This window comes from Neolamprologus multifasciatus, chromosome 10 (genome assembly GCF_963576455.1).
Source record: "Neolamprologus multifasciatus chromosome 10, fNeoMul1.2, whole genome shotgun sequence".
NCBI classification, from domain to species: domain Eukaryota; kingdom Metazoa; phylum Chordata; class Actinopteri; order Cichliformes; family Cichlidae; genus Neolamprologus; species Neolamprologus multifasciatus.
In genome coordinates this window covers 6,467,342-6,492,645 of record NC_140448.1, presented here as the reverse complement: position 1 = coordinate 6,492,645, position 25,304 = coordinate 6,467,342, and the positions used below count along the sequence as shown (strand labels likewise).

General features: G+C 43.0%; 1 protein-coding gene and 1 long non-coding RNA gene across 14 annotated transcripts in view; one reads left to right on the top strand and one right to left on the bottom strand.

The window, feature by feature from the left end:
- Positions 1–25,304, bottom strand: part of LOC146509471 (disks large homolog 2-like) — a 150,773-nt gene that overhangs the window by 123,607 nt on the left and 1,862 nt on the right. For 7 of the 13 annotated variants that reach the window (XM_085175835.1, XM_085175831.1, XM_085175829.1 and 4 more), the window contains exon 3: positions 17,427–17,558. The exons of 2 other annotated variants lie outside the window; for them this stretch is intronic. In XM_085175835.1, coding sequence (XP_085031961.1) covers positions 17,427–17,558 — 132 coding nt within the window. Of the gene's footprint in view, positions 1–17,426; positions 17,559–25,304 lie in introns of those variants that run through there. 4 more of the 13 variants (XM_085175839.1, XM_085175842.1, XM_085175845.1 and 1 more) reach the window with 2 other exon arrangements.
- LOC146509472 (uncharacterized) lies at positions 2,006–6,142 on the top strand. The gene is made up of 2 exons (XR_014876604.1): positions 2,006–3,925; positions 4,210–6,142. It is a non-coding gene; the product is annotated as an uncharacterized LOC146509472 (long non-coding RNA).

Genomic DNA, 25,304 nt, shown 5'->3' with positions numbered 1-25,304 from the left:
ATCTCTTACATGCCAGGTTACAATGGGTGGTGCCTGTGTAAACTGTAAGTGTATTCAATAAAAAGGCTGCATGGAAGGCTGCTTATTTGAAGGAAACAGGTGAGGAGCGTTCAGCTCCAAGATCCTGGTCCCGACCAGCCTCCCTTGCTAGCAAGTAAAATCGATCAATTGCTGTTTGTCTTGCTTCGTTAACGGGAATAAGTTTCTAAACCAGCCTGTGGAAGCACAGACCCAACATAAAGTTACAAATATGCACTTCTTTTCAGCACTTCTGCAGTCTCTTTGTTGACTTACAAGTTGCTTTTCACATTGTACAGTTCAGTGCATTCATCTGCTAGAAAAAAAGTGTGTTTTCATTAAATATATTTTTATTTCCTGTTCACCACATTTCTTGACAGCTCTTGTGATCCACACCATTTTGCCTTTATTATTGAGGATGGCTTGGATGTTTTTGTTAACACGTGCAATCTGATTGTTGGATAAACTGATTACATTCTATACAACTACTCTGAAATTACATGTGGGGGTTTTTCTCTCTTACAGACAAAATAATATGCTCATCATACATCATACGGCGTGGAGATATGGCAAGGCATTTATTGTCATGTCAGCATTCTTCAATGCCAAGTCAGCCAGCACTATCAGGACTACTCTCCGCTGCACTCTCCGAGGAGCCCCGCCTCCCTCCCACTGCACTCTCCGAGGAGCCCCGCCTCCCTCCCGCTGTACTCTCCGAGTATGGCGTTATTTTTGTGCCACTATTCTGAGCGCACGTAAAAAAAATTGCAGGTGCAAGTGTTGTATTTTGAGGAGAAATTTATTTTGAGCGAAGAAAAGCTGAATCTGAGTGAACAAAATTCATTCCTGCGTGCAGAAACTGTATTTCCATGTTTGCTATTATCCACACACACACACACACACAACAGCAGCCCCTCTCACTCAGTTTTTGCATTTGCGCTCACTCGCAATGTGTTGCTCGCGCTCTCAACATTTCTGCCCGTGCGCACTCAACTCTTCCTCTACACCGTTATATTTGTGCCACAAAACCAGCCAATCACAGACTTGGATGCAAAAATATCTGATTGGCTGTTCTGGTCTCCAATCAGCTCGAAATGACAAAATGCAATATCCCAGAATGCATTTCGTCCAAAACTCAAACGAGGCAGTGGCGGAGGAGCACAGAGGGGCGGAGTTTGAAATATTACTCTTTCTGGGTCACAAAATAAACTTTTAAGATATTTTCATGTGAGAATGTTTTTGTGTAAACTTCAAATACCTGCTCGATTTATCAAGACATCACATATTTGCATATCTGTTAGTAGTGCCTTTTCACTGTGCAATACTTTTTGTTAATATCCAACTGTGTAATAGACTCACAATACTTGAAATGTGCCGTTCCCTTATTCCTATTTATTCTGTTTATCCCTTTTGTATACTCTGTATTTATATATGTGCATATAGAGTATATTTCTGCTCACATTCTGCAACTTCCGTCGGTACATGGCAGCCTCGCTTCTGTCAGTCTGCCCCAGGGCAGCTGTGGCTACAACTGTAGCTGCCTCCACCAGTGTGTGAATGTGTGTGTGAATGGGTGGATGACTGGGTGTGTAAGCACGATCTGATATCCTCGTGTTGGTGTTGTTCCCAGATCATCATACTAAAGGTTGTTCCATTGCAAGTGACCAATCAGAATGTTGTGATGTCATACTTTTGCGACTTCGGGAAAAACCGGCGTAAAACAAAAAACTGTACTTAAGCTGCGAGAAACTGCCTTTGTCCGCCGATCAACGGACCCTAACCCTGACCCTAACCCTTTAATAAACGCTAAGCAGAATTGATATTGTCCTTGCAACATTGGAATTTCATAAATGCACGAATGGGTTGGTGCGCAAAAGAATAACGTCACAATAATGTGATTGGTCACTTGCAATGTTGAACCTGGAACAACATTTTCATGATGATCTGGGAACAACACCAACACGACGATATCAGATCATCCGGGTGTGTAAAGCACTTTGGGGTCCCTGGGGGGGGGGGACTAGTAAAAGCGCTATACAAATACAGGCCATTTACCATTACTGTGCTGCTGGAAACTGAATTTCCCGGAGGAACCCACCCGAGGGATAAATAAAGTTTCATCTAATCTAATGTAATCTATAGGGCAGTACAGGGCTTTGTATCTACCACTCCGCTGTGATATAATGAGCTGTCACGGTCACGTAGCCTTCCGTTGCCCCGGAGGTCCACCATTTGTAGTTTGGGCAACAGAAGATGCCTGGGACAGTTCAGCCATAACTTAAATCTTTTCCTGCTCATACATGCTTGGAACGATCGCCACTAAAGTGGACGCGCAACGGGATATTATAGTGTGGCTAAAGCACATTCATCATAGTTTAAACCCCTTGTTTTGCACAAAGGAATACGGCTGCAGCTAAACACCCCAATAGCTTCGGTAATAGCTTTAGCCCGGTCGGATTGGGCAGCAAAGGGCTGCTTAACTCCTCTGCTCCTCCACTTGGATTGCTAGCGCTGACCATAACTATCGCTTGACAGACCCACCACGCCACCATACACATACCTTTTTTTTTCTTTTTCGAATCTTCGGATCACGGCGTACTGAACCGTCGAGTGGGATCGGTTCAGATTTCGGATCAACCGTGATCCGTTGCACCACTAGTAATGCGTAAATAGTTATTTCAAAATAAGACACACAACTACAACACAGGAAAAGACCCAGGGAAACCGACTTAACGATAAAAACCCTGAAAACCATACATTTCACACCCGAGCCTCAACTCTCGCAGCCCGGTACCAAACGACTCATGGTACCGGTCCGTGGCCCGGGGATGGGAATCGCTGCTGTACAGGAGACACGGCACGAGATTGATTGACAATGGTCTACAGCAATCAGAACGCAGAACACAATGCACTGTAAAAAAAGAAATCCGCGAAACAGCGAGTCCACGAAAGATGAACCGCGTTATAGCGAGGGACCACTGTACAATAATTTCCAGTAGCTGATATATGAAATGGTGAGTTTTGAGGTTGTCTTCAAACAAGTGCATTGTACCAGAAAAAGGTGTTTGAAGGATTAAAAATGTAAAACGTAATAGATATTTTATATTTATGAAAAAACCTTTATGCAGAAAAAGTAGCAAAAAAACATAAAACATGGACACTGTGAGATACACAATTACAGTGAACATGTTTTAACTGCTTTAACTGAGGCGATCGTGGCTCAAGAGTTGGCAGTTTGTCTTTTTATTGGAAGGTTGCCGGTTTGAGCCCCGGCTCCAACAGTCTCGGTCGTTGTGTCCTTGGGCGAGACACTTCACCCGTTGCCTACTGGTGGTGGTCAGAGGGCCTGGTGGCACCAGTGTCTGGCAGCCTCGCCTCTGTCAGAGTGTCCCAAGGCAGCTGTGGCTACAATGTAGCTGCCATCACCAGTGTGTGAATGTGTGGATGCTTGAATGTAGTGTAAAGCGCTTTGGAGTCCATAGGGACGAAGTAAAGTGCTATACAAATACAGGCCATTTAACTCCAACTTCAAATAGCAATTTTTTAGGTATCCTGATCTATATAGTCAAATATTGCATAAAAGCAACACAACCCATTTCTATCACTGTAGACTGATTCCCAATTTATGTAGCAATTGTAGAATAAATATAGCAGTTTTTTTGACCAACCCAAACTGCAAAGTGATGTCGGAGTAACTTCTTTTATAAGTCATTTTTGAACCTCCAACGCCGGGGCCGCGCTCTTCTGGACAGAGATCTCAGGGGCATCTGTCCCTACGGGCTTCTTTCTCTGCTTGTACCCCACTACTATGTCTTGTTGGTCAGTCAATACCACTTTAACTTGGTCATTCTCAATCACCTTTAGAACCATATCTCATTGTGACCTTTGTACTTCCAGGCCATACTCAGTACATATGGTAAATGGACTGGTTCTTATATAGTGCTTTTCTACTCATCTGAGCACTCAAAGCGCTTTACACAACTTGTGCATTCACCCATTCACACAAGCACATTTTTCTAAGTGCTTTATAGCTAACATTCACACACATTCATACTCCGATGGATGCATCGGAGAGCAATTTGGGGTTAGTATCTTGCCCAAGGATATTTGGCATGCAGACTAAGGGAAGCCAGGAATCAAACCACCAACCTTCCGACCAGTAGATGACCTACTCTACCACCTGAGCTACAGCCACAGATCTTCCTGTATGCTGTGCCCTGGCTGCTAGCGTCTTCCACCCTGAAGTTATGTGCTTGATTGTCTCAGAGGGATTATGATTAGTGCATCTGTGCACCAGTCCAGATTTGTGCAGCCGCTGGTAGTGTGTCTTAATATCAGCAACTTCTTCTATCTGATGCCAGTACATGCCATGAAGGGGCTTGACCTTTCATGATGGTTCCTCTTGCTTCTTCTTCTTTCTTGGCTATCTGCTGCCTGAATCAATCACTAAGCACATGATCATCTGTGGCCACCTTCCTGATGTATTAATGGATCTTTGTTCTATGGTTCTTATACTCACTAGTTCTCAGCCTCCTTCCTTCCACTTAGCATACAGTCCCAGGAAGCTGGATTTGGGATGAAACCCTCCATGCGTGGTCAGGAGCTTCCAGGTCTTGATGTCAGTGTCTTCTATCTCCTTCTTTGGCCAACGTATTATCCCAGCAGGGTACCTTTTCACCTGTGGTGACCTTCGGTAGCTTCGGTAGGTGTTCACTGTCCAGATTTTGTTCTTCCCATTTAACTGACTTCTCAGGACTTGCCTTACTCTCTTCAGGTGTTTGTTGGTGACCAGGAGTGACAAGTTTAGTAAAGTAAAGTACTTGTATTGCTCCCTTCTTGTAGCTCAAAGTTACCCAACAAGTGTCAAGGGCCTTTCGTGGTCACATTGCAAGTTCCGAACATAGACTACAAGATGGTTCTTTCGGACAGGGGAGGACCCACAAAGGCATATCTCCTCAACCTCCTCAAAGCATGGAGAGGCACTGAAACCACTTCTCTGGTGAGCCTGATGAGCTTGGTAAAGGATAGAGATGAGTTTGGATTGGAGGTGCCACCATTCCCACTTCCCTCTATTGTGAAGACCATCTCACAAAGGCTCAGAGAGTAAAAGTTGCTGTATTGCAGAACCATTTTCCAGGTGGAGAACTCACAGCCAACCCAAAGAAATGTGTGGTTGGATGGATGGAGGTACAGTATCTGGGGGACAAGATAGCGGCCATCGTATCCTGCCAACATCCCAAGACCAAGAAAGATACGAGGCACGCCAAACTTCACGAAACTGACTAGACCCTTAACTGACCTTGAGTAGTGAGATACAGCATTTTAGAAAAGTCTGTGGCAACATTTTGTTATTTCCTCCTCAGACTCCCATTCACCATGTTCAGATCAAGCCCTGCTACAGTGGCTCCATTGCATGAAGGATATCAATGCCCTAATAGTTCATCTAATGCAACATTCATATGTTCAGGGGTGGAGAAACTTTTACTTCGAAATGAATATAAACCTGAATGTGATATATGAGACTTCCTGGGAAGATGAAGTGGACGCAGTGAAACAGCCAGCATTTCAATATCTGAGTCACTCATTTTTTTTTCTCTAACAATAGTTTTACACCATTGTGGAAACCATCGATGCAGCCTGATATTCATACATATGGTTTAGCTTGCATTTCATCAGTCTCATGGTGAATCACTGTACATTCGCTAAAATAACTGAGGGAAGTGTTTCACTCTCTCACAGTCTGACCCCAGACGTTTTCTTCCCCCTCTGTGTTTCCTTCTTTCTGTGGTGCCAGGTGTCTAAGTGACCAGTGTTTATGCTGCATCACCCTCAGCAGCTTTCCACATTGTAAGCTGACAAAGGTGTGTACAGTACTCCACAGGACAAAGGGGTCTTGGAGTTTAAAATCTGGGAAAATCTTCTATCTAATCATCAAAACCTAAAGCTTTCAGGACTGATTCTAGCCACACACAAAAACCCTACAGGAGACTATATATTTTTGATGATAATCATTTGTGATTTGATTTCAAACAAATGACTTAACATCCCTGAACAGTGGTTTTATCCCTGCTATTGGTATTGTCCTCCTCTGACACACAAATGAAATCTGTTGGTGGTAAGACAAGTGAAACTGGAACCGATGAGCAGGATTGATAGGCAGGCAGACTAAAATGTCAAAAAATGGACTACTGAGAACCAGTATACAAGTAAATGGTAAATGGCCTGTATTTGTATAGCGCTTTACTCGTCCCTAAGGACCCCAAAGCGCTTTTACACATTCAGTCATCCACCCATTCACACACTGGTGATGGCAGCTACATTGTAGCCACAGCCACCCTGGGGCGCACTGACAGAGGCTGCCGGACACTGGCGCCACCGGGCCCTCTGACCAAGAACCAGTTCTTAATTCCCGTCCCAATTTCATGGGGTTCAGATGGTTTTCAGATGGTTTTCTTAATTGTCAGGTGCTTTTCCAACATTGTTATCTCTCCAGCCCTCACATTCTAGCTGTGTGAGTTCAACAGGAACATTGTTAAGTGCTATGAAACTTTTAAGAATTTATTGTAAACTCATCTGGTAAAACCTGTGGTTCAAATTCAAATTCAAATTTTATTTGTCACACACACACAACCATACACAGTATGACATGGGGGGTGAAATGCTTGTAGCTGCGCAATGCCCGACCATTAAATGACAGAAAAAAGATTTACAGTATTTACAATTTACTACAAAATTTACAAATTAACTTAGGAATTTACAGTAAAAATAAAAATAAATAAAAATGTGCAAACAGCAGAGAGAGATTATAAAGATTATAAATTATAGGAAATTATAGGAAATGTGTGGTGGTGCGTGTGGTGATGTGATGTGTGTGAGAGTCCAGTCTTATAGTGATGTGTGTGGGAGAGTACAGTCCTACACCTGGTTCAGGGCCCGAATAGCCTGGGGGAAGAAGCTCCTCCTCATTCTCTCTGTTTTGGCCTTAAGGGAGCGGAAGCGCTTCCCAGACCTCAACAGTGAGAAGAGTCCATTGTTGGGATGGGAGAGGTCCATCATAATCTTCCTAGCTTTGGACTTGGAAGATTGATTGAGGTTGAGCTACTGGTTCATTGTTCTCATCCTTTCCTGTAAAGCACATGGCCGGTCTTTGTTGAATTATTTTACCGAGCTGCTATTTTAACTAGGGTAGCACCATGGCAGCGAACCTTGCCCCTTTAATTATTGTTTTTTATTAAAATGTTTTAATTAAAGGTTTTGTATTGCCAGCCCTGCAACTGTTCTTTCACAGCTCTATGCTTTTAGTAGTCTAATAAACTTTGATTTGTGAAATTGACCTGCCTCACCTAATAATGAGCCTTTGGGCTTTTGTGGCTAGTACAACATTTGCACTAGCTGCTGTAATCTCTCCTGGGGTGTAACTCCCTCCCCAGGTGACGCTGTCAACACCATTTAGTCACTTTCACCGGTTTTCCGCCTTCGCGACGCCATACATATAAGGCCAAATCAAAAATCTCAAACGTTGCATAAAACACATTTTTATTAATTTTTCAGTAAAGCCACGATCTCCATAATCAGAAAGTCATTATTGTCACTGTCACAGGTACAACAAAATTACAAATGGTCCCCGATCAGTGCATCATCCCTAACAATATGAAAATATAAACAAAACAATAAAATTAAATGAAATCAATAAATAAAATACTTAAAGTGCTAATAAGACTAGTATGAGCAAACATTCACATACATGCTTCAGTCAGCGCTTAGATTAATTCAAGAGTCCCGTGATGGACATTTTTTTGCAGCAGCAGACGTGTTACTGCGGTTGGATAAAAGCTGTGTTTGAGTCTATTAATCCTTCCACTGATCGCTCTGCACCGTCTGCCCGAGGGCAACAGTTCAAACAGGGAGTGGCGAGGGTGTGAGGAATCTTTCATAATGTTCTGAGCTTTTTTACGACAGCGGGTGTTGTGTAGATCTTCTAGCGTGGGGGGGGGGGGGGGGGGGCAGCCAGTGATCCTTTGGGTGGTGTTAATGATCCCTTGGAGTGCTTTCCTCTGAGCCCCTGTGCAGCTAGTGTACCAGATGCATATGCAGTACGTTACGCTCTCAATGGTGGCGCTGCAGAAGGACACCAGCAGTCTGTGTGATGTTATTCCTCCTGAGGATTCTCAGGAAGTCTTTGTTGGGCCTTTTTCAGCAGCTCGGAGATGTTCGCCCTCCAGGAAAGGTTCTCCTCTATGTTGACTCCCAGGAAGCAGAAGCTTGCCACCCTTCCTACACAGTCCCTATTAATGAATACTGGTTGGAGCTCTGCCTTTTTCCTTCTGAAGTCTATTATGAGTTCTTTGGTTTTTGAAGTGTTGAGGAGGAGTGTTGAGGAGGAGGAGGACTGTTGAGGAGTAAATAAAGACGTTCGTGCCAAGCTAAAAGTGCGGACCTCGGCCTTTACCTCCGGGGACGCTGATGCATATAAAGCAGCCAGGTATGACCTCCAAAAGTCCTTAAAAAAGGCCAGAAAGGACTACAGGACAAAATGAGTCCAGCTGCCACAGCTTTGACACCAGGCGACTGTGGGATGGACTGACTGCATCACTGACTACAAGAAGGTCAACACAGGCAGTGTTCAGCCCACTGCATCTCTCGCAGACGAGCTCAACAACTTCTATGCTTGTTTTGATGCAGACAACAGAGAGCAGATCCTCGACCCTCAGGAGGACAGTGAGGCTGCAACTTTAACTCTGAGAACAGAAGCTGTGAGACGGACCTTTAAAAAGGTAAATCCTCACAAAGCTCCAGGACCGGACGGCATCCCAGAGTGTGTGCCGACCAGCTGGCAGAGGTGTTCACCAACATCTTCAACCTCTCCCTGAGGCAGTCAGTGGTTCCCACGTCCCTCAAAGCATCCACCATCATTCCCGTTCCTAAGAAATCAGTGGTCTCCTGTTTGAATGACCACCGTCCTGTTGCACTGACATCCGTCATCATGAAGTGCCTGGAGCGACTGGTCAAAGGTCACATCTGCTCCTCCCTCCCTGACACACTGGACCCTCTTCAGTTTGCCTATTGGACAAACAGAGCCACAGAGGATGCCATCGCCCTGGCAACGCACACCACCCTCACTCACCTGGAGAAAGGGAATACATATGCAAGGATGCTCTTCATCGACTACAGCTCTGCATTTAACACCATCATCCCCTCAAAACTTGCCACGAAGCTCGTCGACCTTGGGCTGGAAACACCAATCTGCAGATGGATTCTAAACTTCCTCACAAACAGTCCCCAGGTGGTGAGAGTTGGTAAGCACACCTCCTCATCACTCATCCTGAACACAGGTACGCCACAGGGTTGTGTGCTTAGCCCCCTCCTATATTCCCTGTTCACACACGACTGTGTTGCTAAACACGAGTCCAACATCATCATCAAGTTTGCTGATGACACAACCATCATAGGCCTCATCACAGGCAATGATGAGACGGCCTATAGAGAGGAGGTGATGGCACTGTACGTGTGGTGTCTGGAAAATAACCTGACTCTCAACATCAGCAAAACTAGAGAGATGATAGTGGACTACCGGAAACGACCAGTCAGAGAACACCAGCCCATCCACATCCACGGTGTCAAGGTCGAAAGGGTCAGCAGCTTCAAGTTCCTTGGAGTCAACATCACCGAGGACTTCTCCTGGACCTTCACACAGACACTGCTATCAGGAAAGCTCGCCAGCGGCTTCACTTCCTGAGGAGGCTGAGGAAGTTTGGCATGAACGCCAACATCACCTCAAATTTCTACAGGTGTGCAGTCGAGAGCTTGCTGACGAGCTGCATCACAGTTTGGTACGAAGCTGCTCTGCCAGCAGCCGTAAATCACTACAGGGGGTGAAGGCAGCAGACACATCACTGGCACGAGGCTTCCTGCCATTCAGGACATTTACCTCCAGCGATGCCTCCGTAAAGCTCACAGCATCATCAAGGACCACAGCAGCACATCAGCTCCTTGTTACCATCTGGCAGACGTTACAGGAGTCTGTCTGCTCGACTACAAGACTTAAAAACAGTTTTTACCACCAAGCCATACGACACCTCAACCACAACACTTAAACACACACACGCTCCACAGGACGCACTCAGAAGCTTCAGCTTCACAAGTGTTTAATCTGCACTGGTCACTTCACTTTATTGTTATTGATATTTAAAAAGTGCAACACTGTAACAACTGCCACAAAAAACAAAAACTTTTGTACCGTTTAGTTTGTACTGCTGCTCATTCCTGTGTCCCATCTGCCCCCCCCCCCCCCCCCCCACATTCCTATTTAAGATTTTCTTTATTTAATCACTAGTGTGTACATATATTTACATATACATATATATATTTAGTCAGTTAACTGAAAATCTCTTTTTTCTTTTACTACAACTTGTTAATATTTTGCTCTTTACTATTTTTCTATTTATTTTTTATTATTTTATTTTATTTTTCTACTGTACCATTCTGCTGAGTGACTGCTGCTCGTCAAATACATTTCATTGCAATGTTGACCCTGTGCTAACTTGCATATGACAAATAAACTGAAACTGAAACTGAGGAGGTTATTGGCCTTACACCATGACGACAGCTGCTCAACCTCGTCTCTGTAAGCAGACTCGTCACCCCTGGAGATGAGCCCCACCATGGTGGTGTGGTCTGCAAACTTCACAAAGATGTTGCTCTGGTGGCCAGGAGTGCAGTCGTGTGGTAGAGAGTGTAGAGCAGTAGACTGAGCACACAGCACTGGGGTGAGCGCGTGCTGAGACTCAGGGCTGAGGATGTGCAGTGGCCAACTCTGCCCGAGAGGAAGCTGTTGATCCACATGCAGGTGCTGTGTGGAAGCCCCAGGTCTTGTAGCTTGACCACCAGTTTGTGTGGAAGGATGGTGTTAAAAGCTGAGCAGTAATCCACGAAAAGCATCCGCACATAGCTTCCATGCTCTTCCAGGTGTGTTACGGCAGCATGGAGTGCTGTGGCTACAGCGTCTTCGTGGACCTGTGCGAGGGATTTGTTGAAGATCCTGGTGAGGGTCCCAGGATCTGAAAGTATCATGGGAATCCCCCGGCAGCCTACGTCTATTGCAGCATAACCAAGGGAAGATTCAGGGTCACCTGGTCCAGCCCTAAATATATGCTTTAGCAAAAAGGAAAGTTTGAGGCCTAATCTTGAAAGTAGAGATAGTGTCTGTCTCCTGAATCCAAACTGGAAGCTGGTTCCACAGAAGAGGGGCCTGAAAACTGAAGGCTCTGCCTCCCATTCTACTTTTAAATACTCTAGGAACAACAAGTAGGCCTGCAGAGCGGGAGCGAAGTGCTCTAATAGGGTGATATGGTACTACAAGGTCATTAAGATAAGATGGGGCCTGATTATTTAAGACCTTGTATGTGAGGAGCAGGATTTTGAATTCTGGATTTAACAGGAAGCCAAAACAGGAGAAATCTGCTCTCTTTCTAGTCCCTGTCAAGACTCTTGCTGCAGCATTTTGGATTAACTGAAGGCTTTTCAGGGAGTTTTTAGGACTTCCTGATAAGTCTACACAGAAGTTACTGTAATACCTTTTCCTGAAGCTTCCGGCATTGTGAAAAACCTCTGCTTAGAAAGAATCGATCGGCTCTGAAGTAGGAGGCCTGAAGCATGAAGACTGCGTCCTATTGTGGCCAAATTCAGACAAGCAGAACGAGCTGAAAGGAGCAGACTTCAGCAGGACCAGTTCCCCAAAGAGATCCTGGAGTGAGGTCCTGTTCCCAGTCTGATGCAGCTTTATGCTGTCGCCATAGACCGGCTCCACGTGGACAGACAGCTCTACCATGACCAGCACCACTCCCTGGTTGTATTAACCACACTTCAGATAAGAATCCGCTAGATTTTTCTCTCCTCCTCTTCCATTAACATCTAAATAGCTGATTCATGTCAATACTTTATTTCATCGTGATATCATCACACACACACACACACACACAACTATGGGCACATTAAGGTTTATCCCATGTGCATGGAGCTGGCTCCAGAGAGAAGAGGTTATGGAAATGTAACCAGCTTAAAAATGTCAGACGTGGTTTTATTTAGACTCACAGACCTGCCTCAGCTAAAGAGGAACCTAACTAACTGCAGTTCACAAATACAGTTAAACAGTAAGTGAGCAATTATGGACTCTCCTCACCCTAACTGTAGGGATATACTTTCTTCTCGACTCAACAGCCGTCTGTGTGCACGGGTGTTGGACTTCCTCACTGGCAGAACTCAGGTGGTGAGGGTGGGTAGATGCGTCTCTAACATCACCATCAGCACAGGAGCACCACAGGGATGTGTCCTCTCACCACTGCTCTACTCCCTCTACGCTTCAGACTGTGTGGCCACCCACGGCTCCAACACCATTGTGAAGTTTGCTGACGACACAGTGGTGTTGGGCGCCATCTCCAACAACGATGAGGCGTCCTACATGGACGAAGTGAAGAATCTGGCATCATGGTGCCAGGACAACCACCTCCAGCTGAACGTCGGCAAGACCAAGGAGCTGGTGGTGGACTTCAGAAGGAGTCAGCACAGAGACTACAAGCCCATTATCATCAATGGAGCTCCAGTGGAGAGGGTGCAGTCCTTCAAGTATCTCGGTGTCCACATCTCCTCAGACCTGGGATGGTCTGCCCACATTCAGGTCCAGACCAAAAAGGCTAGGCAGCACCTGTACCACGTACGACAACTGAGGAAGTTCAGGGTCTCTCCAGAGATCCTCAGGATTTTCTATACAGGCGCTGTGGAGAGCATCCTCACACAGAACATCACATCGTGGTTTGGGAACAGCTGTGTGAAGGACCAAACAGCTCTCCAGAGAGTGATCCGTACAGCAGAACGCTGCTGCAGGATTGCTCTCCCCCCGCTTCAGGACACCTACACCAGGAGATGCCGGACTAGAGCAGATACTGAAGGACTCGTCCCATCCTGCCAACAAACTGTTCCAACTTCTGCAATCTGGTAGAAGGTTCCTCATCATCCGGGCAAGGACAGAGAGACTCAAGAGGAGCTTCTATCCCCAAGCCATCCGGGCCCTGAACCACTGTGTGTTATACAACTATGCATGTGATGAATGAAGAACCTTGAACCACATGTCTATCACTCAGCTGGATTACTTCCTAGTCAGCAGCTTACTGCTGAGAGACATTTCAGACTCGCCCCGTATCTTTGATTCTAAGAAATAAGAAGGTCTTCGTCCAAGTAAAAGCTGGAGATTTAATACATCATTGTTTAAAGATGAAGATTTTATTGAAAACTAAAGAGAGTGGACTTCATATTTAGACTATAATGACCTGCCTGGAACATCAGCATCTGTTCTCTGGGAAGCAGGAAAGCTGTGATGAGAGCTAAAATAATTTCATTCTCACCACAAAGAAGAAAACAAACATGTTCAGGAATGAGAAGAAAGCAATAAATCCTTAGAAGAAGCCAATGTGTCCTCCCAGGAACAAAAATGCTGAGGAAAATAGGTAACGCAAAACTACAGTTAAACTAAATTATTAATAAAAAAACATAAAACATTCTTAGTACAAAGACTTCACTTGCAAAATTTTGAACACGGTAACAAATCAGGCCAATTTCTCGCTACCCAGTTAAAAATATCGACTATATGTGCTGTTGAAGATTTATCCTGGAACACCGTCTATGATCCTGAAAGGATAGACAACACTTCCAGGGACTTTTACAAAACCCATCAAAAAACAAAGTTGGTCAGTTTCTTGACAACATAAATCTTCCAAAACTACCAGACAGTCGGGCAATGGCACTGGACTCACCGCTGACACCAGGTGAGCTGCAGGAAGCCCTGATAAGTTTGACCAATAATAAGGCTCCAGGTCCAGACGGCTTTCCAGCAGAATTCTGGATAATTCAGAGTTGCAGGAAATCAAGGAAAATGACAGACATCCACCAAACACGAAACTCCTGCTAAAACCAGGCAGAGACCCTGTGTTTACTACCAGCTATCGTCCAATATCCCTTATTAATGTAGACCTTAAAATAATCTGCAAAGCTCTGAGATCAGAGAACCCCCTCATAACTCATCCTGACCAAACTGGCTTCACTAAAGGTAAGCACTCATCAACAAATACACGTAGATGACTTAATCTGATTGACTGTTCATGCAGTAAAAACACTGAAACCACAGTTTTGTTTCTAGATGCAGAAAAAGTGTTTGACAGAGTTAACTGGAAACTTTTATTTGCAACTTCACACAAATTTGGTTTTGATCCTCTTTCATGAACTGGTTACAAATATGATATAATTCCCCAACAGCGTGTTTCAGAACAAACGAACAGCGCTTTCTGCTCTGGGACAGTAGAAAATATACGAATCAGTCCATTTACCAACAACAGATATTTCTCTGGTACTTCCTCCAAATAAATTGAACACGGCACTTCCTTATTCTGGGTATTACTATGACATCACTTTCAAATTGGTCTATACTTTATTTAATAATGCATTTTGAGGTCAAACTGAAAGAAAGGCAAATGTAAACGTGAGGTCAGAGGTCAAATGTGACGTATCTGGATGTAAACAATGTTATATTTATAGTATCATTTCCTAAATGTTGCTAATACAAATATACACACAAGCATAGTTTTAAAAATAAAAGACCAAAGTAAACTGGTATTTAGAATCCACACGTATCATTTCCAGTATAGATAGACAGATATAATTTTATTTTGAACATGCAAATATAATTGAAATAACAAGAGAAAAAAACAAAAAACAAAACTTATGTATCTCTGTCTGCAGAATGTGTGCTCGAAAAGGAAGTTTACACTTTTCTTTCAGATATAAACTTTGTTTACATCTGTCAATATAAACAATGACAGTGAGAAACAAGCACTTTGACGTTTAGATCAATCTACTGACCTGTAAGGAGAGGTCAAAGTTCAAATGTGACATGATATTTTATATCTTTATGGTGCTTTCTATGTTGACAATACACGCTGCACATGTAAGTCGAGCTTGAACGTCATGGTGGATGTAAGGTAAACGTTTGTGTACATGAACACAATCCCACTCTGCACCCTCACACAATTTTAACAGAATCATTGAAACACTTTCAGTTTATCAGGCTCAAAGACACACACACACACACACACAGAATGACACACACGCAAAAACACCACCTCCTGGATGGAGGTCATCATAGTGCTCCCACGCTGTAACGTGGTTCACCTTTTTTTGTGCATTTTTTTCTTTTTTTTTACAGCGCATTGTGTTCTGCATCCTGATTGGCTAATCCTGTGCTGTGTCTGCTGTACAGGACAGGATGTGTTCTTGTCAAATTTACATAAATCTTCGATCCCAGCAGTGTGACTCTGAAGTGCTGTATGTTTGCACGTTTTCTCCCCAACAAACAACGATGTCGAAACGTTTTGCTCCATCAAAGGCTCCTGCAGTAGCACCCAGGGAAGACGCCAACCATCGCACAAACAGTTGGACTTCTGGTAGGAGTTACCATATTTTACGGATTATAAGGCACATTAGGTGAAACAGTCAGATAAGTCTAACTTTACTCATTCTTCTTGCTTCCTCTCCTTCCGTACCATGATGATTCATTAATGTTGAAGCTGCTCTGTTCCTGTGTTCTGGACCTGAAAACAGGGTTTGATCTTTGGTTTCATCCTATAACACTGGACTTATTTTTCTACGAAGGTTTGAACTTTGAGAGTTTAAACAAGAGAGAAAAGTCTGAAAATGTTCGTGCCTGTCTGAGAAAAGTGTATAAAGTGTGTAGTGAGAGGTTTTACAGCCTTAAACATCTATAAAAATTGTAAAAACTAAAGTTGGCTCCTCAGATTTCACTTGTCGCGGCTTATTTCTAGAACGTAACTCCTGCGATAAACGAGGGACCGCTGTAATGCTCTTGTTGCTTTGCTATTCGTTAAGTATAGTAGACAGTAGATGGTAAAGATGATTGTCTTAATACAAGGTTCATTTAGCTTTCTATTTATTTATTTTGTTTCAGCATTTTAATATTAATTTGACCTCAACAAACATAAAAAAGACAAAAGGAATTTTGCGATGCTGTGGTCATCAAGCTCGCTGTCAAGGTCAGCAGAGACGACTGGTGGCATCGTTCTTTGGGTTACGGGGAGGTGAGCAGTGTTGGTCAAGTTACTTGAAAAAAGTAATCAGATTACAGTAACGCATTACAAGTAACGTGTTACTGCCCATCTCTGGAGGTGTGATTGCTTTATGTGCAGTTGGCTCATCTGTACTTCTGTGTTTTTAAAGAATAAATAGTTCATGGCACGACCACATCCAACAGCATATCTGCAAATCTGAGAGGAAACTCTGCTGCTAACAAACCTGCTAAACTATGCTATGAACACTAACAAAAAATACAGTAACATTTGGATCAGAGTCGTTCAGCTGCTCAGAGGAACGACTCCAGAGAGGCAGGGATGATGAAGGGGTTGAATCTCGACATGAGTCCACTCTGAGGGGGTTTAGCCAGAGTGACTATGCCACAGGCCAGATTATCATCTTACAAAGCACCTAATGCTTTGTAAGATGATTAAATCTATTTCAGGAGGGATTTATTCCATAGCAGAACTCTGAGATTGTCTTGATGGATGCTCGATCATCCAGGTAAGGAAATCCCCAAAGGTTGACTCTGTTCATCTGGACGTTTCAGCCGACTGCAGGTTTCCCCAGTCCTACAGTACATTTGCATAATCATTACAACTAGCACCACTGGTGAACAATGGGCTGTGAGGTCCGTTTTTGGATCATTAATATGCAAATTATTATGACCATTGATGAGCAACCATTGACCACTGATCTATGCTTGCAATGTCTACATCTTTCTCACCGTTAAAGGGATTTATAAGTGTGTTTGGCTTATCTTTAGATGTTAGCAGTAACGAATGTGTAACGATCCACACACTAATAAAACCTTGTAATGATGCTGTCAGTTTGAAGCTGTCAGTTGTGGTTTTGGAAAATATTGGACGATCTTGCAGCACCTTTACTCTGTCCACCATTCATACACAAGTGTCTCCCTGACTGGATTTGCCATCAAAGCTGTGATCATGACGTTGCATTTCTACAGCATCACAGCAAGTTGGTAATTAAAGTCAAACTTATGAGAAAGGTGACCCTTTGGAAACAAATCAGTGTGATAAGAACTATTAATAAAAATGTATCTGAGGAGAACTTTTTGTTTTAGCTTGACGCATCAACAATCTGGAACCTGTGACGGTTGTTCATGTTGCAAACCAGCCCACGCTACGCTTCTTGCATTCACTCCTCACAAGGTCACCAACACAGTGATCTATGTATTTACAAAAACCTTTATTTTGAAAATCACCACAGTATGAACTTAAAGCAAATGCTTGATACACTGTGGCTGTGCGACTTACCAAGAAGAGCTTCAAACAGGTTGCTTTTGAAAATCCCCATCACTCTTTGAATGGCAGTTTTGAGCTGCTGCTCCTCCGGTTTCCTCAGGTTAGTGCAGTATTCCTCCAAAAGTGCAAGGGCTCGAGCTGTGTCTGCAGAGCACAGAGGAAAAAAGGCTCTGGGGTTTCCTTCGTTTATTTTTCTCATGGATAATATATGTAAAATATGTACATTGATCTTGTAATATTTAATATCTTGTGCAAAAAGGTTGATTCTCTTCATCGAGACAGCATTTTCAGTGGGAGAAACATTTCGTCACTTCTTCAGCCTCAGCTGACTGCAGGTTTCCTTTGCATACTGACTGAAACTAGCCCACTGAGGAGAGGATGCCACACCGAGGATGGGGACAAGTGGGTGAAAAATGTGTCATCTAAGCAGAGAAAAACATCCTTGCAAAAGTGCTGAACTTTGCTGTGCCGCCTAAACAGATCCTGCCTCAGAAACAAGCGATTTGAAACAACAATATTGCAGACGTTGAAAGTTTCGGCCTGTCTCAGCAATGCAAGGCCACCAGCATCCAACATGAGGAGGAGAGGAAGGTACTCACATCACTTATTAATGACAGCAACATCATCATCCTTCAGGCAGACATGGGTCGGTTTGCTAAACCAGAAAGACTATCATGACCCGTCGGTAGGCAGCTTGAATTTAGTTGAGAGGTGAGAGATGTCAGTATGATGATGATGGTCTCGTACTGTTACATCTCTCTTCAGTTGTGCTCCAGTCACTGAAGCAGTGGAAGTAAGAGATGACAGGATGACCTCAGCAACAGGACCACTCTCAGCACCAACCACGTGTGTTTGAACTGTCTTCACTCCACACGTTTCATATGGATGATCTGATATCGTCGTGTTGGTGTTGTTCCCAGATCATCATGAAAATGTTGTTCCAGGTCCAACATTGCAAGTGACCAATCACATTATTGTGACGTTATTCTTTTGCGCATCAACCCATTCGTGCATTTATGAAATTCCAATGTTGCAAGGACAATATCAATTCTGCTTAGCGTTTATTAAAGGGTCAGGGTTAGGGTCAGGTTTTGGCCATCGATGGGGCTGGGTGGTGGTGTCCCTGCCCTGGTTCAAAAAATTGCCCTTATCTAGGGTTTTAGTGCACTTTTAGCATCACTGGGCCGTTCGCGACGTTTCGGCATGTTTTTGCCTTCTTCAGGCCGACCCAGTGTGTCTTGTCTTTGTCTCTCTGTTTTCTGTTTGCCTCCCTTGGCTTTTTATACTTTTGTTAGCTCCTCCCACTTGTGTTTTTAGTTGAAAAATTATTTCTTAGTTTTTGTTAAACATTCTTCTGCTTTTAGGGTTAGGGGGTTAGGGTTAGGGTCAGGGTTAGGGTCCGTTGATCGGCGGACAGAGGCGGTTTCTCGCAGCTTAAGTACAGTTTTTTGTTTTACGCCGGTTTTTCCCGAAGTCGCAAAAGTATGACATCACAACATTCTGATTGGTCACTTGCAATGTTGATCCTGGAACAACCTTTAGTATGATGATCTGGGAACAACACCAACACGAGGATATCAGATCGTGCCATTTCATATACCAGTCAGTACTGTTACACATTAACTCAGTGGACCGACACATCAAATTCACCAGGGAGGATATGAAAAGTGGCAGGTTAGCCTTCTTAGACTGTGAGATCTCCATCAGTAATGGGGGACATCTAAAAGCTGACGTGTACCGTAAAGCTACACATACGGATCAGTATCTAAGGTTTGACTCTCATCATCCACTGGAGCACAAACTGGGCGTCATCAGGAAGCTACAACACAGAGCGAACACCATCCCCACTGACACAGCAGCCAGGGAGGCAGAAGAACATCAAGAAGGCCCTGAGTAAATGTGGTTATCCCAGCTGGACTTTTGTCAAAGCTGGGAAGGCTCCTAAAGAAAGCTCCAGCTGATCCAGGAGAGAAGGACAACCGCTGCCCAAGAGGATGGCACAACACAGAAGAGCCTCGTCAGGCCAGGACTCTGCAGTCTGTTCACACCTACAGGCCAGTGGACACTCTTTCAATGATGAGGATGTAACATCCTGGACAGGGAGGAACGCTGGTTTGAGGGCGGAGTCAAGGAGGCCATTTACGTGAAAAGGGAAAGACCATCTCTGAATGGAGGAGGGGCCTAAGGGAACATCTGTCACCATCTTACATGCTGTGATTGCAGCCATTCAACTCTCTGTGAATGGGACTCATGGGCTTTGATCAGTGGTCATAATTTACATATTAATGATCAATCACAGTGATCGATCACAGTTCATTCAGTGGTGCTAGTTTCAGTATTTATGCAAATGTCCTGTTTATAAGGTTGAAACCTGCAGTCAGCTGAGACTGAAGACGTCACCTGATGATGATGAAACGTTTCTCTCACTGAAAACATCCAGATGAACAGAATCAACTTTTGGGATTTACTTACCTGATGACTGAGCATGAAGACATTTAATATCTTGTGGCAAAGTTGTATAAGGTAATAAATACTGACAGTGATGCATGGTGTTTATGGCATACAATAGATCTTTTTTTCATTACATACTGGCTGCATGCTGTGCTCCGTCCTGGTACAAGAGCAGAGAGAAGCGCAGCACTGATGTTTGAACTGTCTGTGCTTCAGTTCAAAGGTGGTGTATGGGGTGGAGGCTTGTTCCCCATCAGAAGGCAGATGCAGATGGTTGTTTATGTGTGGAAGAAAGCTCGAGCAGTTTAGAGCTCATGACCCTAAACAGAACCTGTGAGCAGAGGTCGGTTCATTCAAACTGAATTCTAGTTGACAGTTTGTGACTCTCTGAACACAAATTGTATCATTTAACACAATTTGTCCACTTAGAAACACAATATCCAACACATTAAGTACAAATTAATCTCTCTCAAGTTAAACCTTGTCAAACTCAATTAGAAGACTTCATTTGTGTGTCAGCGTATAAACAGATCTCAAATGTTTATTCAGATGTTCGGCAAGAAGATGGAGCACCGAGAAAACAGAAAAACTTTAAGCGACAGCCGCAGACAGTTTATACTATTTCTTCGGTTCCGCGTTGTATTGCATTAAAAACTAAATACCTCTTTTGTTACCCTTTTGTATCTGTGCACTAACGCTCTTTGTAATCTAAAAACTCCCAGTAGGGCTTATAAACTCTCCACCAGCTGGTCTGAGAACTGAGGAAGCTTCTCGGCTGAGACGTGAAACGTCTTCAAGGAAAACTTAAAGAAGTCCAAACGCTTTTCTTTCCAAGATCTTCAGACGACCATGACCTGCAGAGTTTCTCACTGTAACATTAATGTAGGTGAAATTACTGAGTTTTATGAACTACTAAATGACATACGCTGCTCCTAAAAGTATTTATCTCTTCCCTGATTTCTTATTGTTTCCATATTCGTCACACCTACATGGTTTAGATCCTCAAAGTTTAATATTAGACAAAGATGATCCCAGAAAATGCAGAAATTCCACATTTTTTGGAAGACTGAGTTTAAATATAACCTATCAAAGTGAAGTTAAAATATCTCAAGAACAGATGAGTAACAAAGTACTTGAAACCAAACAGTTACAAGGCCATTGCTAAGACATTAGGACTCCAGTGATTTCCTTTGAGAGCCATTATCCACAAATGGGAAATCTTGGAACAGTGGTGAACCTTCCCAGGAGTGGCTGACGTGCCAAAATTACTCCAAGAGGGCATTAGCGACTCATCCTCACTTGCCTGAGCTTATTAATCAACAATCAGAAAGAGACTGGGCAAACATGGCCTGCATGGCAGAGTTCAACAAAACAAATATGATGGCTTGTCTCATTTTAAAAACATATTGATGATCCTCAACATTTCTGGGAAAGTCTTCTGTGGACTCACAAAACAAAAATAAAAATATCACACAACAGTCAAACATGGTGGTGGTACTGTGAGCTCGGACAACTTTCTGTTACTGATGGATCCAGGAATGTTGCTCTTTACTAGAAAATCCTGAAGGGGAACGTTGGCCATCGGTTTGTGGTCTGACACTCCAGAGCACTTATGCAGCAGGTCAATGATCTAACACAGACCAGTAAATCCAGCTCTGAATGCTGTATTGATGCAAATAAAAGTTACGCATTCAACTCTTTCCTGTTTGTTTTAAGAGTTTTCTATTTGCATTTGTATTCATTTATTTTACAAAATGTACATTATTCTCTTAAGAGAAGAGACTCATTGTACAAGATGCATCTGCTGCTACTGTTCAGTTTCTGTGCAGGTGATAAGAACACATGACATCACACGATCAAGGAACAAATGTTAGCAGGACATCACCTCACAGGTTCTGGTTGTATCGTCTGAGCAAAAAGAATAAAGCAATAATAAATGTAAGTTGCATCCAGGTTACAAATTAAGTTCTCAGAGCTTATTATTGATAATTATTATATTTAATAAGGTTTCTACAATGATGAAATTACCTTGGTTTCTCAGTGATTTGATTGGTTTTCGTAACACTTGGTTGAGACCAGCAGGACATGAAATAGTTCATCTGATCAAATTAACAGTAAATAAACTTCCTGTTTCTCTCAAGTGAGTAATGAAAGTGTTGAAAGTGGGAACTGATAAGAATTTAGTGATTCCAATCCCATTATCAGCATCACATATACACTCTATTCCTTATCAAGTCTCTTATCATAATTGGGTTATCACTGGCACCACCTAAGCAGCATATCAAAGACATTCATGCAAATGAGCTGCAATACGGCGCCGTGAAGTGTTTGTGTTGGAGGTCAGTCGCCCCTTTGTTGTGATCAGTGTTCAGAAAAATGTGTTACACATATTACACAGAATACTAATGTTCATGTTACTTAATTTGTTACTAGTTGCATTATTTTCACGTTTCTCCATAAAAGGAACTGAAACACACAATAATCTCATAATTCCTATTTAAAAATAAAAACCTCAGCTACAGTCCCAGAGACACACGTCTGTCATGAGGACGTAAATATGATGTTTCTCTTAGTATTTCAAAAAGCAAAGATGAAAAGCAGCAATCGCTACACTGACTTTACTTTAGAACACAGGTGTCGAACTCCAGGCCTCGAGGGCCGGTGTCCTGCAGGTTTTAGATGTGTCCTTGATCCAACACAGGTGATTTAAATGGCTAAATTACCTCCTCAACATGTCTTGAAGTTCTCCATAGGCTGAAAATGAACTGATCACTTGATTCAGGTGTGTTGACCCAGAGTGAGATCTAAAACCTGCAGGAAACCGGCCCTCGAGGCCTGGAGTTTGACACCCCTGCTTTAGAAACACGATCAGATGAAAATGCAGGTTTCAGCCTGACTGCTCATCACTGCTTTTGTTACCTGTTGAATTTCAGGATCAGGCTTCCGGCCCTGGATTCACTGAGCTTTCACATGGATGCTTAGCATCACCACGCTGTCTGTGCAAAGAGCCAGAGTTGTGTTAGCAGTATGATGCAGTGTTTCCTGTCCTGGACGCAGTTAGCACTTTAACATTGCACTCTTGTCCTTTTGTGCAATAAAAATAAAAGTAATGTCCATATCCACACTGCAGATCGCTCCATTGTTTCCTCCTCCAGCAGGATCGATGGGCAAGCAGACAATTCCAAGGAATTCAACTACTGGGAACCAGTTCTCTACAAGAACTGGTTCTTGAGTCCCATCCCCAGTTGAAAGGTAACTATATTGTATATGTGTTTTTCACATGCTTCAATGTGGAATCTAAAATGACACCTACACATTGAGCACAGCAACACTGATCATTCACAAGTGTACGAGAAAACAGTAACAATATTGTTACAGTCATTAATATACAAAGTGAATAGCAGAGGGACACCAGGGTCCATCGTTGTGCCACAGACACCTTGTGATAACTTATTTTCTAAATATGACTTTATCCCATTTAAAACTCTTGTAGAAACCTGGTTGTAAAAGCATTTCTGTATTTACTGTGTCAAACGCAGAAACACTGCACCTCGTTTATACAGGTTAGCCTTCACAGCCCCTGCAAACACGTGCAGCTCTAAACTGGGATAAAACACAGCATCCTTTATCACATGTGTTTCCAGCTGCTGCTAAATGACTTTTTTACAATAATTTGGAGACAACAGGTCATCTTCAAACTGGTCTGTAATGGGATACTTTGTCTTTATCACCAGCTTTATATGGAGAGTAACAACTGCAGTGTTGAGAGCAGAGGGAAATGTGAATACATGATTTTAGACAAGAATCAACCAGTGTTGTCAAGTTACTCAAAAAAAGTAATTAGTTACAAATTACTGATTACTTCTCCAAAAAAGTAATCCTGTTACTAGGCTGATTACTTATTTTCAAAAGTAATTAGTTACTTTTTAAAAACATGATATACAACCTGAGCAGGTAATGAAGCAACCTTTTCTGCATAATCCATCATATACAAAGTAACCACATGAAAAAGCTTCTGTTTAAACTTGTTTTATTAGTTTTAATGTAACTGTCTTTAACATTTAAACCTGTTTCCTGCATATTCCAGCAAATAAAATAACATGTTTTGTGTTTACACTCTTTCAACTAGATGCAAGTAAAACTCAGCAGAAAATAAATAGAATCAAAGACTCAGCAGCTCTTAAATCTACTGTCACCTGTTAGCAGGAGTGGGGCGGGTGGAGGTTTGCCCACAGCGGTCATGTCAGTGGGAGGATCCGGGGCTTTCTCTGTGAGCGTCACGTTGCTGTGGCAGCGTGCTCGCTGCTCGCTCAGATTTGAAGTTTAATCTTTCGCTGTAGAAACAAGTTTTCTTCCCCCACAGAGGGAACAGCGGACGCTGATGTTTTTGTCACTTTTACAGAATCAAACTCAAAGTAATGTGATTACTTCCACGCTTTAAACACTGCATGGTCGTACTCTCTCTGCTCTCCATATTATCCATGTTGATCTGCACACGTCTGTTGCTGCCACGGACATCGCACTCGTACGTCATTGTCATGAGACACGCACAGCGTGCTTATGGGAAAGCAACAGTAATCGAATTACTTTTTGCAATAGTAATCCCTTACAATACTCATTACCTGAAAAAAGTAATCAGATTACAGTAACACATTACTTGTAACTGCCCATCTCTGCCCCCAACTGACTTTGAGTTTCTTAGTGATGTAATCGTTTGACCAGAGGTTTAAACTTTCTCATTTGTGGCCACAGACAGTAAATCTGTGTCCAGGTCACAAAGATTCACCCAGATGTCCACACAACTCTACAACAGACTCAATTAAATAATTATTTAAAACAATGTGCAAATGTAAGACTATCATTTACGTTTGCACCATTAAGTTTTACTCCATCTCTCTAGAATCTCTCTGTAACTTGCCAGAGACGATCGTCTTTCACTTGTTTAATGATTGAGGAAAAACTTGGCTCTAACCTGGATGTAACTTTGTTTCTAAAGCCTTTGGACATTACTGATTAGTTACCAGACCTGCAGGGTCTGTGGAAAACTCCCCAGTGGGAAGTAAAAGAGGCTTTATAAAGAGAGTTATCTGTGGATAGCTGCAGCATGCAGCTCTGCAATCCTTGTGTGAACCGATGTCCAACCACGGTCCCTCACTATGAACTTACAGGTGTGAGTTCATGCTGTTCATTCTCCCTTCTGGCTAAAGATGGGACCAGCACAGAGCCTTGTGCATGTGTGAAATATTTTAAGAAAACTGAGCCTTATTAAAGAGGACCGTGTATCCACAGCTTTAGAAAACTGATGAAAATAAGCATCAGTCTCATTTATATTTGTCACCAACAAGCAACATTACAACACAGCGAAGCTGGGACACCTTGAGTTCTGTTATTGTTATGATGATGCTGATGTTACTGTGACACGTAACTAAACACTGTGGC